The 13,836-nt window shown below is 38.3% G+C and overlaps 1 protein-coding gene across 2 annotated transcripts in view; it reads left to right on the forward strand.

Moving 5' to 3' along the window:
• LOC117943482 (guanine nucleotide-binding protein G(s) subunit alpha-like) overlaps positions 1–12,543 on the forward strand; it is a 30,562-nt gene extending 18,019 nt beyond the window's left edge. Inside the window, exons 6-13 of one of the 2 annotated variants that reach the window (XM_034869638.1) lie at positions 7,775–7,829; positions 8,464–8,537; positions 9,321–9,379; positions 9,637–9,757; positions 10,504–10,634; positions 11,036–11,103; positions 11,686–11,865; positions 12,044–12,543. In XM_034869638.1, coding sequence (XP_034725529.1) covers positions 7,775–7,829; positions 8,464–8,537; positions 9,321–9,379; positions 9,637–9,757; positions 10,504–10,634; positions 11,036–11,103; positions 11,686–11,832 — 655 coding nt within the window. In that variant the 3' untranslated portion in view covers positions 11,833–11,865; positions 12,044–12,543. Of the gene's footprint in view, positions 1–7,774; positions 7,830–8,463; positions 8,538–9,320; positions 9,380–9,636; positions 9,758–10,503; positions 10,635–11,035; positions 11,104–11,685 lie in introns of both variants that reach the window. The other variant, XM_034869637.1, reaches the window with a different exon arrangement.
• Positions 12,544–13,836: the final 1,293 nt, after the last annotated feature.

The following is a 13,836-nucleotide window of genomic DNA, read 5'->3' on the forward strand; positions in this document are numbered from 1 at the left end:
CTCTCCTCTCCTCTCCTCTCCTCTCCTCTCCTCTCCTCTCCTCTCTCCCTCCCACACCCAGCAGCCCCAGTGTTATGGATCAGATGCTGGGCTGGGTGGCCAGACCGGAAGTGCTCCCCTCCCCCCTACGTGTGCTTATGTAAACGGAGAAGCAGAGAAAGAGAGAGGGGAGAGCTATTTTTAACCTGGGCAGGCTACAGAAGGAGAAAGAATGAGCGAGTGTGTTAGGAGTGAGACGACTTCAGCATCGTTGATGAAGGTTGTTAGCATTAAATGAAAATGTCAACCATAGACAGCGCGGGAAATGTCAGGGCCACCCCATCACCCCCATCCACCACGCCTCTGTAAAAAAAAAAAAAAGAATTATATCATCCGATTCATGTCATGAAAAAATAAAAGGGAAGAAGTTGACGGGCTGGTCATGCTTTTTTGTCTCTGTCTAATGAGTAGGAAGTCACTGAAGCTTCCCTGGCTGTGTTTTTGCTTTGTCATGCTCCTTTAGGATGTGTTATTGTTGTTTTCTAGCAACACTTCCTGACACCTTGTATGGTCACACACTTTGTTAGGATGTTGTTCTCCTTGAGTATGTGTTGTGTTCGGGCGACTGGAGGAAATTCACACCTAAAGGCCAAACAGCGGGAGTGTGTGCCCTAACGGGACGGAGGCAAAGGGGTTTGTTTGGTCTCAGAGGAGGAAGCCTGTTTGTCAGGTTTCTCTTGTTTTATCCATCCTGAGATCAGAGAGTTGCAAACTTATCCTAAAACATTCTGTCTTTTTCCCCTGATCGGAAATTACTACTGAGATCCTTAGAAGAAAATTGTTTTTCAAGCAGCCACGCATAATTGAAAATAATGAAAAATATTTACATGTACAGTGTAAATTCAGGTTCTGGAATTTTTAATTTTTTTATTTTTAATATTTAAACTTGATGAATACACATATTTCATCCATTGAATACATGCACTACTAAATAACTATTTTAAAACAACACACTGCGTAGTTGGCATAATCAGGTTTATAATAGCATAATTGGTTATTACATAATTAGAATGAATAACAGATTCTAACCTGGTTGACAAATGTGATTTTATATAATTCTACAATAATAGATATATATAACTAATAATATAATTAATTTGATTTATATACAAATGTATGTTGTTTTTTTTGTCATAAAGATGTTATATTGCATTATGTAACTGGCAACTATTGTTAATTGATAATTTGTTTAACAATTTATTTTTTCTAGATCAAATGCAAAATAATCCCTGGACTCTTGTCACTGTGATGTTGCCAGGCAACTAGCAGAGGCTTCAGGAAGTTACAGTGTCTGGCCAAAATCTAGTCTGGCACATAAACTCCCGCTATACCAAAACCACATTTATTGTTTTGTAAGAATTAAAGAAACTAATATAATGTGAAAATCTGTGATCTTTTAGAGGTCGATGGGTAGGCTGGTAGGTAGGGATGCATAAGCAAAAGGCTGCGACATATTAATAAAGACAGTAAAAACTGAACTTTAAAATCTTCCTTTTTTTAGTGGTGCTTTTTATATTTAATTCAATGTTGATTTTGGTCAATAAAAGAATGTTGGAAATGGTTTCTCATTTGTTATAAATTAAATAAGGTCATTTTTAATTTTAGCAAAATAATGAAAGCTGCAGAACTGAGTACACTTTAATATCTGTTTATTTATTGCATGTAATATCATTATCGCGATGTTCAACATTGTTATCCCGGACAACAATGTTGGTGTTAACTGTCTACGTTAACTGTTAACTCATGTTAACCATAGACATGAGCCTGGCATGATAGTTTTTTTGCCTTTTTGAACTGTCTACCTGTGATATGTTCTGAATTATGAACAGTGACACATTGTATATTTGTTTAATGTGCAACGTAGATGACATTTAAAAGGCAATTTGTTTTATTTGATTATAATATGAAGAACTTTTTGTCATGAGACTTAAAGCAGCTATATTCAATAACTTTACAGCTAATTTTATTTTGTATCACAAACAGTACAATATACAGTATATTGATATACTTTTTTTCCCTGCTTACAATTTATTAATAGTAGGTTTGACAAACAAAAATGCCAAACATATATTGGCTCTAGCTTCACAAATGTGAGTATTTGAGAGTACATGGTTATTTAATTGGACAAATAACCATTAGTTGTCAGCTAAATGGTTATTTGTCTAATTCTTTTAGAAACCCAGCTTTTGGAAAAACAAGCTGTGGATTTTCTTGATTGTAATTTTTAGGCCTTAAGTCAAGGTTTTATTAAAGGCTTCAAACCAACTTGATCAGAATCAATAGATTCATCCGTGGTATTAATACATTTGACAGAATTCCCCCTAACCAGATGTTTAGAGAAAAGTGAGAATTGTGTATGTTGCGTAGCACGAGAGGAGGAGCGTGACTGAGCGCCCCCATACATTCAGTATCTGAGTCTGTTTGTGTTATGTGTCGCCCGGCTGTGACACCAGCCGCTGTTTAGTATCCGTCCATTCTCTGAAATCTTGTCCCAGCGATAATGTCCCAGGGTCTCCCTGATTTACTTCATGGCATCCTCCCTCTTCTTTCTTCCTTCACTTCTCTCGCTTGTCCTTCATCTCCCCTATTTCTTTCTATGAAGTGTAGTTGTGTTTCTGCAGGGACAGAAAATGCCTCGGATTGAGTCTCTGACTCATCGTGAGGATGTAGGGAGTGTGTGAGGGTAAGAGAGAGAGAGAGAGAGAGAGAGAGAAAGGAGAATGCGATGGGCAAAGACAAACAGTGTTTATGGGGGTTGTAGTGCCGTAACTTTAGAGTGGTGCGATTCTGAAATGGTTTGAAGTGGCAGACGTGCTCTCGTTGTGCTGGTGTGTAGCATGAGTCCGGTACGTTGTGTGTGTTTAAGGTGCGTGAGATGCAATCTCACTGCATTGATATTTCCTGAATGCAGTGTGTGTTCAGTGATTGTGCCAGTGTTCCCAGTATCAGTTTTACTTTCTCTTCTTACTGTATGTGTCTCTTTTCAAACACATTTTTTTTTTGTATTTTCTCTTTTATTTAGCTATTCTGTCTGGTGTTATGCTTTTCCCTTATTTTTGTCTTTTTTTTTGTTTCATTCATTGTTTTTTTTTCCTCCGGCTTTTATTAATTCTAAAATTTTAAATATGTCAATTTTTTCTTTTTTTTTTCAATCGATTATTGACTTGATGAACCCTTGATGACTCTCCCTCTTTCTGGCCTCACTCCAGTCAGCACAAGATTGGAAGCCGATTGTCTATTTATAGGGCCTGTGGTTCTGTCACCATGACAACCAAGCTGGAGGCCAGGGTGCCAGGGAGCTATTTCTGGAGCAGTGCTGTAATGTCAGACTCAGCCTTCTCTCTCTTTTCTTTCCTCTTGTGTGTGTGTGTGTGTGTGTGTGTCTGTGTGTGTGTCTGTGTGTGTGTGTGTGTGTGTGTGTGTGTGTGTGTGTGTGTATGTGTGTGTCGGCTGGGGAAGCTTTTGGTTTGGTCGGCTTTCAACGTGAAGCGTTAACACACAACGAGGCAGTAAAGCCCCTCAAAGCGCGATCTTTTCCCTTCTTGAGAAAGCACCAAGACCATTTTCTGACTTTCTGATGTAGTGACTCAAAGGCTTGTGAAGCTTCAGCTTTCTCTTGTGCAGAGTCTGATTTCAGAATCCTGACTAGACCGATTCAAGTGTTTTTACAGTCACTGTTTGAAGCGCTTAAACTGGAATTTGCCTTGAATTTCCAAGTTGTGTAATTTAGCTTCAAAACTTTATGATACTGGTACAGTTTAATGAACTTCTTGCTGATAAAGATTTAGTTAAAGCTTCTCTTTTTTAATTTAGTTCCACGTTTCCTTTGACCTTTTACATGTAGGCTTAGGGTCTTAACAACGGTTATGGCTATGTGTAACAAATGAATTAAACTGTTTTGGATTTAATAGTGACTCGTCACAGATGTATCTAAGGATGATCTATATTTTCTTTTTACATTTTTTAACCCTCCTACTTGTTACTTAGTTTTCTTTATGTAACATGAACAATTGCACTTTATATGGTGAGCATCTTAGCCAAAAATGAGTGGGTTCTCTTTTTGACAGGAATATGACTTTACGTTTTCTTTGTTGATGAGCAAGTGTTTCGTTTTAAAAGAGTTGATGTGAACATGAGAATAGTTTGCTTGTTGAACTTTTGAAAATCAGGGAGACATAAAAGGATTTTGGCAGATGTAGAAAGAGGCCCTTTTTAGGGAGTTAAGTGTGTGTGTGTGTGTGTGTGTGTGCGTGTGTGTGTCACATTAAACCCTATAAAACACATTTACACTAAATATTGTTATTCCAATTAATTTCTTGTTAAATGATGAATGCCATGTTTTTAAATAAATGACATTGTCAAAAGCTTTTATATGTTAACTTCAAGTGAATATTAAATTAAACAGTAACTTGAACGATTCCTCTTAAACATGCTCATGTTATCTTATTTATAAAGTGTGTGTGATGTTTTTTTATCCAAGCAATTTAAGGATCCCTAACCCAGCATATGTTCCAGTCCAGCTGTTTGTGTGGAGGCCAGACGTGTCGGCCCTGTTGTGCGCCTCAGAGCGCCACTGATCCCCGTGTAGAGCTGAAGATGTGTTCTATTTCATAATCAGGGTAATCCTTTGTACTAATACTGCCACTTTAACCAGATGAACACATCACAGGGTCGGGGTTATCAGCTTTGTTGTACGCTGCTGTGATACTGTAGCCTGTTATGTCCTTGAGCATGGAAAGTTCTCAGTTTAATATTTGATTGTTGAGGGAGTAATGCAGAAAATTGAAGAAAATCCCATATTTATTTGCAACCTAATGCTGATATCGAGTTGAAGACGACTGTTTTTTTGTACATTTTCAGTCTATTACTCTTTTAATTTTCGAGTTTGTAAAGGGGATATTATAAAAAAATGTTTGTGGAAGTAGTGTGATTATTTTCATAGGAAGCTTTAGACTTTACATAAACAAAGAACAGAAGAAAGTTGTAAATTACATTTTGTAGCCTTTTCATTTTTCAGAATTTTGAGTTAAGTCTAAACTGGGGAGAACAGAAAAGTGTCCATGGTTTTTATGTTTATACAACAATAAAATAATTATATATATTTTTAGATGTGTATATGCTGGGTTATTTTTACAAAGCAGACAGGAGTCCTGTGTATATTTCCAGAGTTTAAGTCAGCCTGTCTGCCACTCCAGAATAACCCTGATAGGAAGACTTCTCTGTTACTGGGGCAGCCACTATTTTTTAGTTCAACTCACTGGGCACGGTTATTATTGGCACCTCTCCTGTTAATAGGGAGAACTGCTAAAAACTGAGCCGTGTGTTTGTTCTGGGCGTGTCGCCGCCTCAGACCGGAGCTGTAGATAAACAAGAGTCTGGCCTCGGCAGGTGTCGTTGGCAGCCATGATGTGTGTGTGTTTTATATAAATATCTGTGTCAGTGTGCATTTGTGTAGAGACATGCACTTGGGCATGTCTTTGTTCCCCAGGACGGGTTGTCCTCTTCTGTTTCTCTTTCAGCCTCGTACGGCTCTCTTCCTCCTGACTCAGTGTCTTTTCCCTTTGTCTGTCCATCTGGCTGTCCTGTACTGTAACGTCCGCGGACCCAGCCCCCTGTTCCTCTGTGTGTTACCTGCAGCCCTCCTGTCACATTTCACCCCTGCCTGCCGCATTCCTAGTTATTTCAGAGGGGGTTCCATACCTTTGCCCTGAGAGGCAGCTACCATTAAGCGTCTTTCCTTTCTACTTGGAGGAACGGTGGGCAGACGATCAGTCAAACCAGACAGCCACGCAGAAATCAAACAGACTGGGAAATAAGTACGTTTGACTGTTAGAAGCCAACTGAAAAAAGGTTCCTAGCCTGTTTAGTTTGTGTTTAGGATTTTTCCTTTTTTTTTTTTTTTTTTTTTTTTTTTTCGAAAATGGATGGAGTGGGTACAATGGAATTGCTACTGTTATATCTACTTGTTTTGATCAGTTTACCAGAGTGTGTTACCAAGTTTACCAAGTATTTTACCTTTTTTTTAATTTTTTTTTAATTATAAATCATTTTTTGGAGGCGCGTCAAAAAAATATGTAGTGATCTCACAGGGAAAAACAACAAAGATCAGAGGCAATTCTGAAAAAAGTAACAATAGCGTTGTGATGCAAAAATTAAATGTTTCTGCTTATCTATCACTCTAATTGTCATTGCAAGTAATCAAGCACTTGTTCTCATTGGACGTTATTCTTTAAAGAGGGGTTGGTAAATTAACCCAAATTATGAAATTGTTAAATAGGTAAAGCAAATAAATCAAATGTAACTGAATTAGGTCTCCACAATAGCCTGCCAGTCAGTCTACTGTAGTTTATGTTCCTGTGCATCCCCAAAACTGACTTGAGATGGCACTTTTGATCCTGATGGAATTGAAAACGCAGTTAGGCAGGTAGTTTACCCATCAATAACACAATTGTTTTTTCACTTTGTTGTTAGTGTTTTTTTGAAAATGTGTGATCTCAGAAAGGAATTGTATTGGTCTTCATATTGCAATAATTGTGGGCCTGTGTAAGACGTGACCAAACTGAATTCAGGGTCTTTTCAGTAGCATTGTCTGTACATTTTTAACAGGAGACCATTAACGATAGGACCATTCTAGAAACTTAAATTCCGTGAAGGATATTAACCCCTTAAGACTTATTTAAAGTCCTGCTTCTGTAGATGATTCCCTTAGCTGCTAACGTGTAGTTACTCCACCCTTCAAACAATAGTTGCCACTTTAGCTTAAAGATAATCACCAAATTCCTCTGATTGGAGCAGCATTTGGCCAAGTTCAGCCCACTCCTCTTTCCAGTAGTGGAGCGGAGCAATTCCTGTTTTTCTTCCTACACAATGTTTCTTCTGTACATCTTAAAGTATTGTCAGGACTGCAGTTATATTAAAAACTCTGGCTTTTTTGTCTGTATTTGTGTATATCTTGCAACATAATCCCGCAAACTCAGTCTGCTCGTCTAACATATTGGACATGAGGAGGAATTTTTAGTCAATTGGTTTAGCAAAGACTTAAACAAAAACTCACTTCTTCATCCCAGGATGACATGAGAAATGCTGTTGTTTCCGTAACAGATGCTCATATAAACGTTTCTTTCTTTGGGCTTGTTTTGAGTCCTGACTTGTTACAGCAGACACCCCAGTAGGTGACCCTGATGAAGTCATCATGAAAGCTTTAGGGCAACTCACGCACACCTTGAAAAGCTCAGAGCTCAAATCAGGTCAGTTCATCGGAACAATTAACATTCATTTGGTTAGGAGCTCTGCGAATCGGATCTCACCGCAGCCCTGCCTTCCCACGCGCGCACACACTCAAACACACACGCACATACAAACACCCCTCAACCTCCTGTGGAAGTACAGTATTACTACAGCAGCTCCATTGATGAAGCTCCTCTGGTCTGACAGAGCAAAGGCTGGTGACTCAGACCGGCTGCTTCTGATGTCACTGCGAATTAAAACACACGCCACCTGGTGGTTGCTCAGTGTGTGTTTGTGTGTGTGTGAGTGTGCGTGTGTGTGCGTGTGTGCCAAAAATGTCTAGTCAAATGTCAAAATGTTGACATGGTTTACTCTGTTAGTATGTACAGTATATACTGTTTTATAGTATTATTTCATTATTTTTATTGTCATTATTTTATTATTATATTGGTATTATTTGTCTGCAGCACAGCAGTTATACGGCTGTATGTCTCTGTTCTTTTCGCAGCTTCCTAGACCGGGTCGATGTGGTCAAGCAGAATGACTACACCCCCACTGATCAGGTGAGATGTTCATCAATCCTAACACTTGTTATATTGAAGCACTCTGCCTGCATCTGTGCTCTATATTGCTAAAACAATTAGTTTTGTAAATTGACAGAAAAAAAAATTCTAACCAATTTTTTAAATCAATCCTCTGTTAATTATCATAATACCTTGTATTTATTTACTTAAATGAACACAAAATCGAGTATAAACAGTTATACCCTTTAAGACTGAGTAAAAAAATGGCGATTATGTAAAATAATTGTGATTAGACAATTATGTAATAACTGTTACAGGCCTACACGGGTGCAGATCATTAAATGATGATGTTTGTACAATGCTGGGTAATTGTGATGGCCATGTTTCACTGTAATCTCACATTTAAAGTCTGCCTTCTTTATAGATGAACAGTCTATAAGTTGAATAGTTCTGTTAGATATGTAAATCATAACAGTGCTTGATGTCCATGAGTTTATTTTCTCTTTCTTTTCCTGTTATTAATCCTGTCTTTAATTCCTTGTAAGCCTCCTCTCTCACACTCTTGTGTCTACCTTCCTGGCGGCCCTCTGACATCTTCTGTGTTTTTAAGCCTTTTTCTTTCTGTATTTTCTTTAACTATCTAACGCTGTTTTGTTCCGCCCCTATTTTTCAGGACCTGTTGAGATGCAGAGTACTGACAACTGGAATCTTTGAGACACGATTTCAGATAGACAAAGTCAAATTCCAGTGAGTTACCACGTTTTCTTTATCGCCGTGTGAGAAACGTAACAGTCAAACAAGGAGTAGTACCCACAGATTATAAAGAAAAACCACCTACTCTGGAAGAAAAACATTGAAAGAGGAAAAAAGCTATTTTTAATTGACAGCATAAAAAATTCACTTATATATAATATATATTGTGCTAGGGGCCCACTAAGTTGTATATAAAATCATCCAAAGAGCACCATTTCATGGGACCTTTAAATAATAAACCTCATGAATTCTCTTGTTCCTGAAATGTTTAACTTTGATTGCAAAAGGTCTTGTTTCTCTTCACTATATACTACTGGTCAGAGGTTTTGAGTCACTTAGAAATTTCCATTGCACTCCATTGTAGACAGAATAGCAGCTGAGATCCGTTGCACGATTATTTTATACAATGCAGCAGTTTTCAGATTACATTATGTGCTTACATAATTGCAAAAGGGTTCTCCAATGCTTTTCTAGTTAGTTTTTTTTAAAAGTGATATCAGATTAGTAAACAGAATGTGCCTTTGGAGCACTGGATGAATGGTTGCTGATAATGGGCAATGTATACATTGCATTAAAAGATCAGCCCCCCCGACACACACACACACACTTAGATCAGCTGGTATTTTGTCTATAATGGAGTGGTATGGACATTTGTAAGTGACCCCAAACATTCAACTGGTAGTGTACATTGTTTTCATGTAATTTACATCCCTTTTTAAATGTTCAAAGTACTTTTCTTTACATTGCAAATTCAACTTTTCACTTCATCCGTTACAGTATGTTCGATGTTGGCGGTCAGAGGGATGAACGTCGAAAATGGATCCAGTGTTTTAACGGTACAGTGTTTGTAGCTCGGACTGCTTTATTGTATGAATGAAATTATTAATGAATTACTGAAAAATAATCAATGACAAGCAGTCATTGACTGAATCTTTTTTTCATGATTATTAATATGTGTCCATTTGTTTTCTAGTTTTTGCCAGATACAAGTTTCTGTGTTTATTTAAATCTAAAGGTGAGGAGAGTGTTTGGTTGTTTTACTCGTCTTTGTTGTGTAATCGTAGCCTATGGTGTTTTGGTGTGTGTGGCACAGATGTGACAGCTATCATCTTTGTGGTGGCGAGTAGCAGCTACAACATGGTGATCAGAGAAGACAATCAGACCAACAGACTACAGGAAGCACTCAACCTTTTCAAGAACATCTGGAACAACAGGTGAACAACTGTAGAGATGGAGACAGAATGAATGTCGGTTTGGTTTTTGATGATGTGCGTGAGGATCGTTAACAACAAACCTAGTAGATGTCAGTACAGTTTCTCCTGTCTGACACTATGGTTGAAATGCTGTTGATGAGCGGCACTGTGGCACTTTCTATAACTGTGTTATACCTCTTTATACCGTCCTTTGAACCATTTTTAGTTCTGTACTGTTTTTTTTGTTTGTAAAAATAAATATTAAATGCCTTGATGTCTTAAGAATAAAGCCACACACACTTCAACTTGCACAACTGGGACCTTTAAGGGCTGTTTATTTCACTTTGTTTAGATATACACTTTAAAAGTCTATTTCTTTTCTCACAGATTAAGATATTTCTTTTCAGTTTAAGGATGCATCTTATTAACACTTCAGTGCTGTTCAGTGGCACTTCTAGACCATCTCAAATAAATGGGGCCAGGCTGGGCGATTTTATGGTCACCAAACATATTAAGCACAGGTGTAACATACCACCAACCCTCCATAGGTTTGGCTCTGCAAAAGACTAACGATACACATATAACAATTAATACAAGAATACTCATTCAGTGTTACTCTTCATTTTATTTGTCACAGCCCATAAATATTAAAAGCAGAACCTGCTTCGGGGCATCAAGGTGTAATTTTGATTTTTAATGTATTCTGTGTCCAAAATGAAAGTCCAAAGAAATCTGGCACTGAACTGGTTCTTCATTTCCCTCCACAGGTGGCTACGGACCATTTCGGTAATCCTCTTCCTGAACAAAAAGGACCTGCTCGCTGAGAAGGTTTTGGCAGGGAAATCTAAAATTGAGGACTATTTCCCTGAGTTTGCACGTTACACTACACCTGATGATGGTAAGAGTTGGACGCTGATTTCTGTGGGTAAAATATCCATTTTTCTATAGTTGTAGCCAACCCATTGAAATGGTTTAGTGTGGATGATGAGCCACGTTAAATCGAAATACAACAATCTAGTTAGAAATATCCTCAGGATTAAACATTTAGCTGAATGTTAACCAATAAGGGCGTAATGTAAATGAAAGGCAGGGTAAATATATAGAGAATACATTTTTGTTAATTTTTTGGAAACAAAAAGTCATGACTAATAATGTTGGTCACAAGGTTTCATTAAGTAATTTATTTATATATATATATAGTAATTACCAGCTTTACCAGTTGTAGCTCCTGTTCAGCAGGAGGAGTGATGTGTTTAATGGCTCCTTGCAAAAAGTCACTAATTTCTTCTTTTCCTACAGCAATACCAGAGCCGGGTGAGGATCCTCGCGTCACAAGGGCAAAGTACTTCATTCGGGATGAGTTTCTGGTATGTGCCAAGTTATGTTTTACCTGTTGGAATGGGATCAGTATCATTTCATCATATGTTTCATACTGTATTTCCTGTTCACAGAACAGTGTATGTAACACAAGGAAAAAACCTAAACTGACACATTTCCGTTTTCTATGTCCTAGTATGACTTTGGTTTTTACAGCTGATTTACATACATTTACATTTATGTGGTGTCACTCCATTCCATTTTCACTCCTCTGAATCTTTCAAAAAAGGATGTCCTCCTTAAAACAGTTAAGATGAGTTGGAAGATGTTTCACCAACAAAAGACTGAAGCGGAGTGGATGAACTACATCGAGATGTTAGGTTTACTTTCGGCAGCTTTTCCAAACATATATGAAATATGTTGTCTACTAGACATCTATTTTGATCAATTAAAAAAAAATTGTGATGTAAACAAACTCTAGCAACATTAACAGTTACATTTTAAGAAGAACATTTTGCAACAATATTCACTTTTATATAATTAACGGGTCTGTCGGGGTGAATTTGACATAGAAAGGTTGGGAGCCACTGATCTACACCACTAACCTGTCTGTACTTTTGTGTCTTTTTCAGAGGATCAGCACAGCCAGCGGGGACGGACGGCATTACTGTTACCCCCATTTCACCTGCGCCATTGACACAGAAAACATCCGCCGCGTCTTCAGTGACTGTCGCGACATCATACAGAGGATGCACCTACGGCAGTACGAGCTCTTGTGATGGGCAGTGGCGTCCGGCCTACTTATCTACCTACCTGTCCACCCGCACCTACGGCCAATTAGCCAATCATGCCCCTCCACTTCAACTAACTTCACCAAACAACCAAGCCCTCCCCTCCATCCTGACACAACGCCTATTTTCCCCGGTTACACAACTTCAGAAATACAAAACAGTGGAAAGACTTTTTTTACGTTTAAAAAAAAGGAAACACAGTAAAGGAGACACCAACATTAACCAGGACTGACTGCTGTACTTACAGACTGGAATCCTTCAGTGCAGGCTATCCCTTCTTTTAGCTCTTTCTCTCTCTCAGATATATGAACACACACTCACACACTACAGCATAAGACATTCAGAGCCCTTAGGTTTTAATGTCTCATATCACACACACTCAGACCCTTTTAAAACCAAGTCGTCCTGCTTTTACCTTTTGGCAGAGGCCAAGTAAAATAATGCTTTCTGAGAGCAGTTTAATGTTCACTACTTGCTGAAGATGACGAAGGAGGAGGCGGAGGAGAAGAAGAAGAGAACAATGGATGTGGATGGAGGCAAACTGATATAGTGAAGGACTGTGAGCCTTTTTGTTGCCCAGACGGACGGACTAATTGACTGTTGCCTGTGGACGTGAGCGTGACTTGAACATAAGACCACTCGGCTCACTTGACGTGCTCTTCAAGAAACCAATGGAGGACGGACAGCAGAAAACAACAATAAAACCATTCAGTGCATACCAGTGAACTTCAGGCCGTGCAAAAAATCCAAGCTATATATATAGATATTTATATATGTGTGTATATTAATATGCATATGCATATATATATAAATAGTATATGTTCCTGTAATAACACAAATCAACTTTGAAGTTTTTGCTAGTTTTACCCCATGTTGTGTGTTGGTGTACACTGTGTGTGATCTGCCTTTGTGCACCATATAACCCCCCCCACACACACACACACACACACACACACACACACACACACCTTTGGTCCTATTCTCTCACCTCTCCATGTCCCACTTCCTGTCCCTCCCGGCTTTAAGTATGTCTGTCTTTATTTTACTGCTGGACTATTATGCTTGTACAGACTGTAAAAGGTATTATTTTGTACAACTTTATTGAAGAAGAAAAAAATAACTTGTAGAAGATCCCTGTGCCTTGATCACGACTGTACGTGTACAAATGAGCTAATAAGTAAGTTATGTTTCACTGCGCTGTACAGCTGGACGGGTCCGTCCCACCTCGTCTGTGCTATCTCACCCCTCCGCTGGAGGCTGGGGGGAGGGACATCGGGGCAGAGGCCTTTTGTCTGTTGCCTAGTTTTTCTTTTTCCCCACATTTATTTGTTGATTATTTGTTTTGCTTTGACTCTCCCCTGGTTTGTATCATAGGATTTTTTTTTTAAAAAGAAGAAAAAAAAAGATATTCAGAGACACCACCTTAATGCTATGTAGTGATAGATGCTGAAGTGTGTGTGTGTGTGTGTGTGTGTGTGTGTGTGTGTGTGTGTGTGTGTGTGTGTGTGTTATATAAAATCAGACGCCACCTTAATTCTGTGTAGTGATAGATTGAACCCCAACACAATTTAATATACATAAAATGTATTGTATATATACACACACACACATACACTCTCTGTCTCTCTCCCGGTCAAAAGTTTGGGGTCACTTACAAATTTCCACACCACTCTATTATAGACAGAATACCTGCTGATCTGAGTGGGGGGGCTGATCTTTAATGCAGTATCTACATTGCCCATTATCAGTAACCATTCATCCAATGTTCCAAAGACACATTCTGTTTATAAATCTGATATCATTTCAAAACACAAACTGAGAAGACATTGGAGAACCCTAATCAGAAAACTGATCTCAGCTGGTATTCTGTATATAATGGAGTGCAATGGAAAATTCAAAGTGACCATATATTTTATATATATATATAAAATTGTTAAGGTTCAGTATCTGTCACTACACAGCATTAACGTGGTGTGTCTAATCTTATATCCA

Source organism: Etheostoma cragini, chromosome 4, assembly GCF_013103735.1.
Source record: "Etheostoma cragini isolate CJK2018 chromosome 4, CSU_Ecrag_1.0, whole genome shotgun sequence".
Taxonomy (NCBI): Eukaryota; Metazoa; Chordata; class Actinopteri; order Perciformes; family Percidae; genus Etheostoma; species Etheostoma cragini.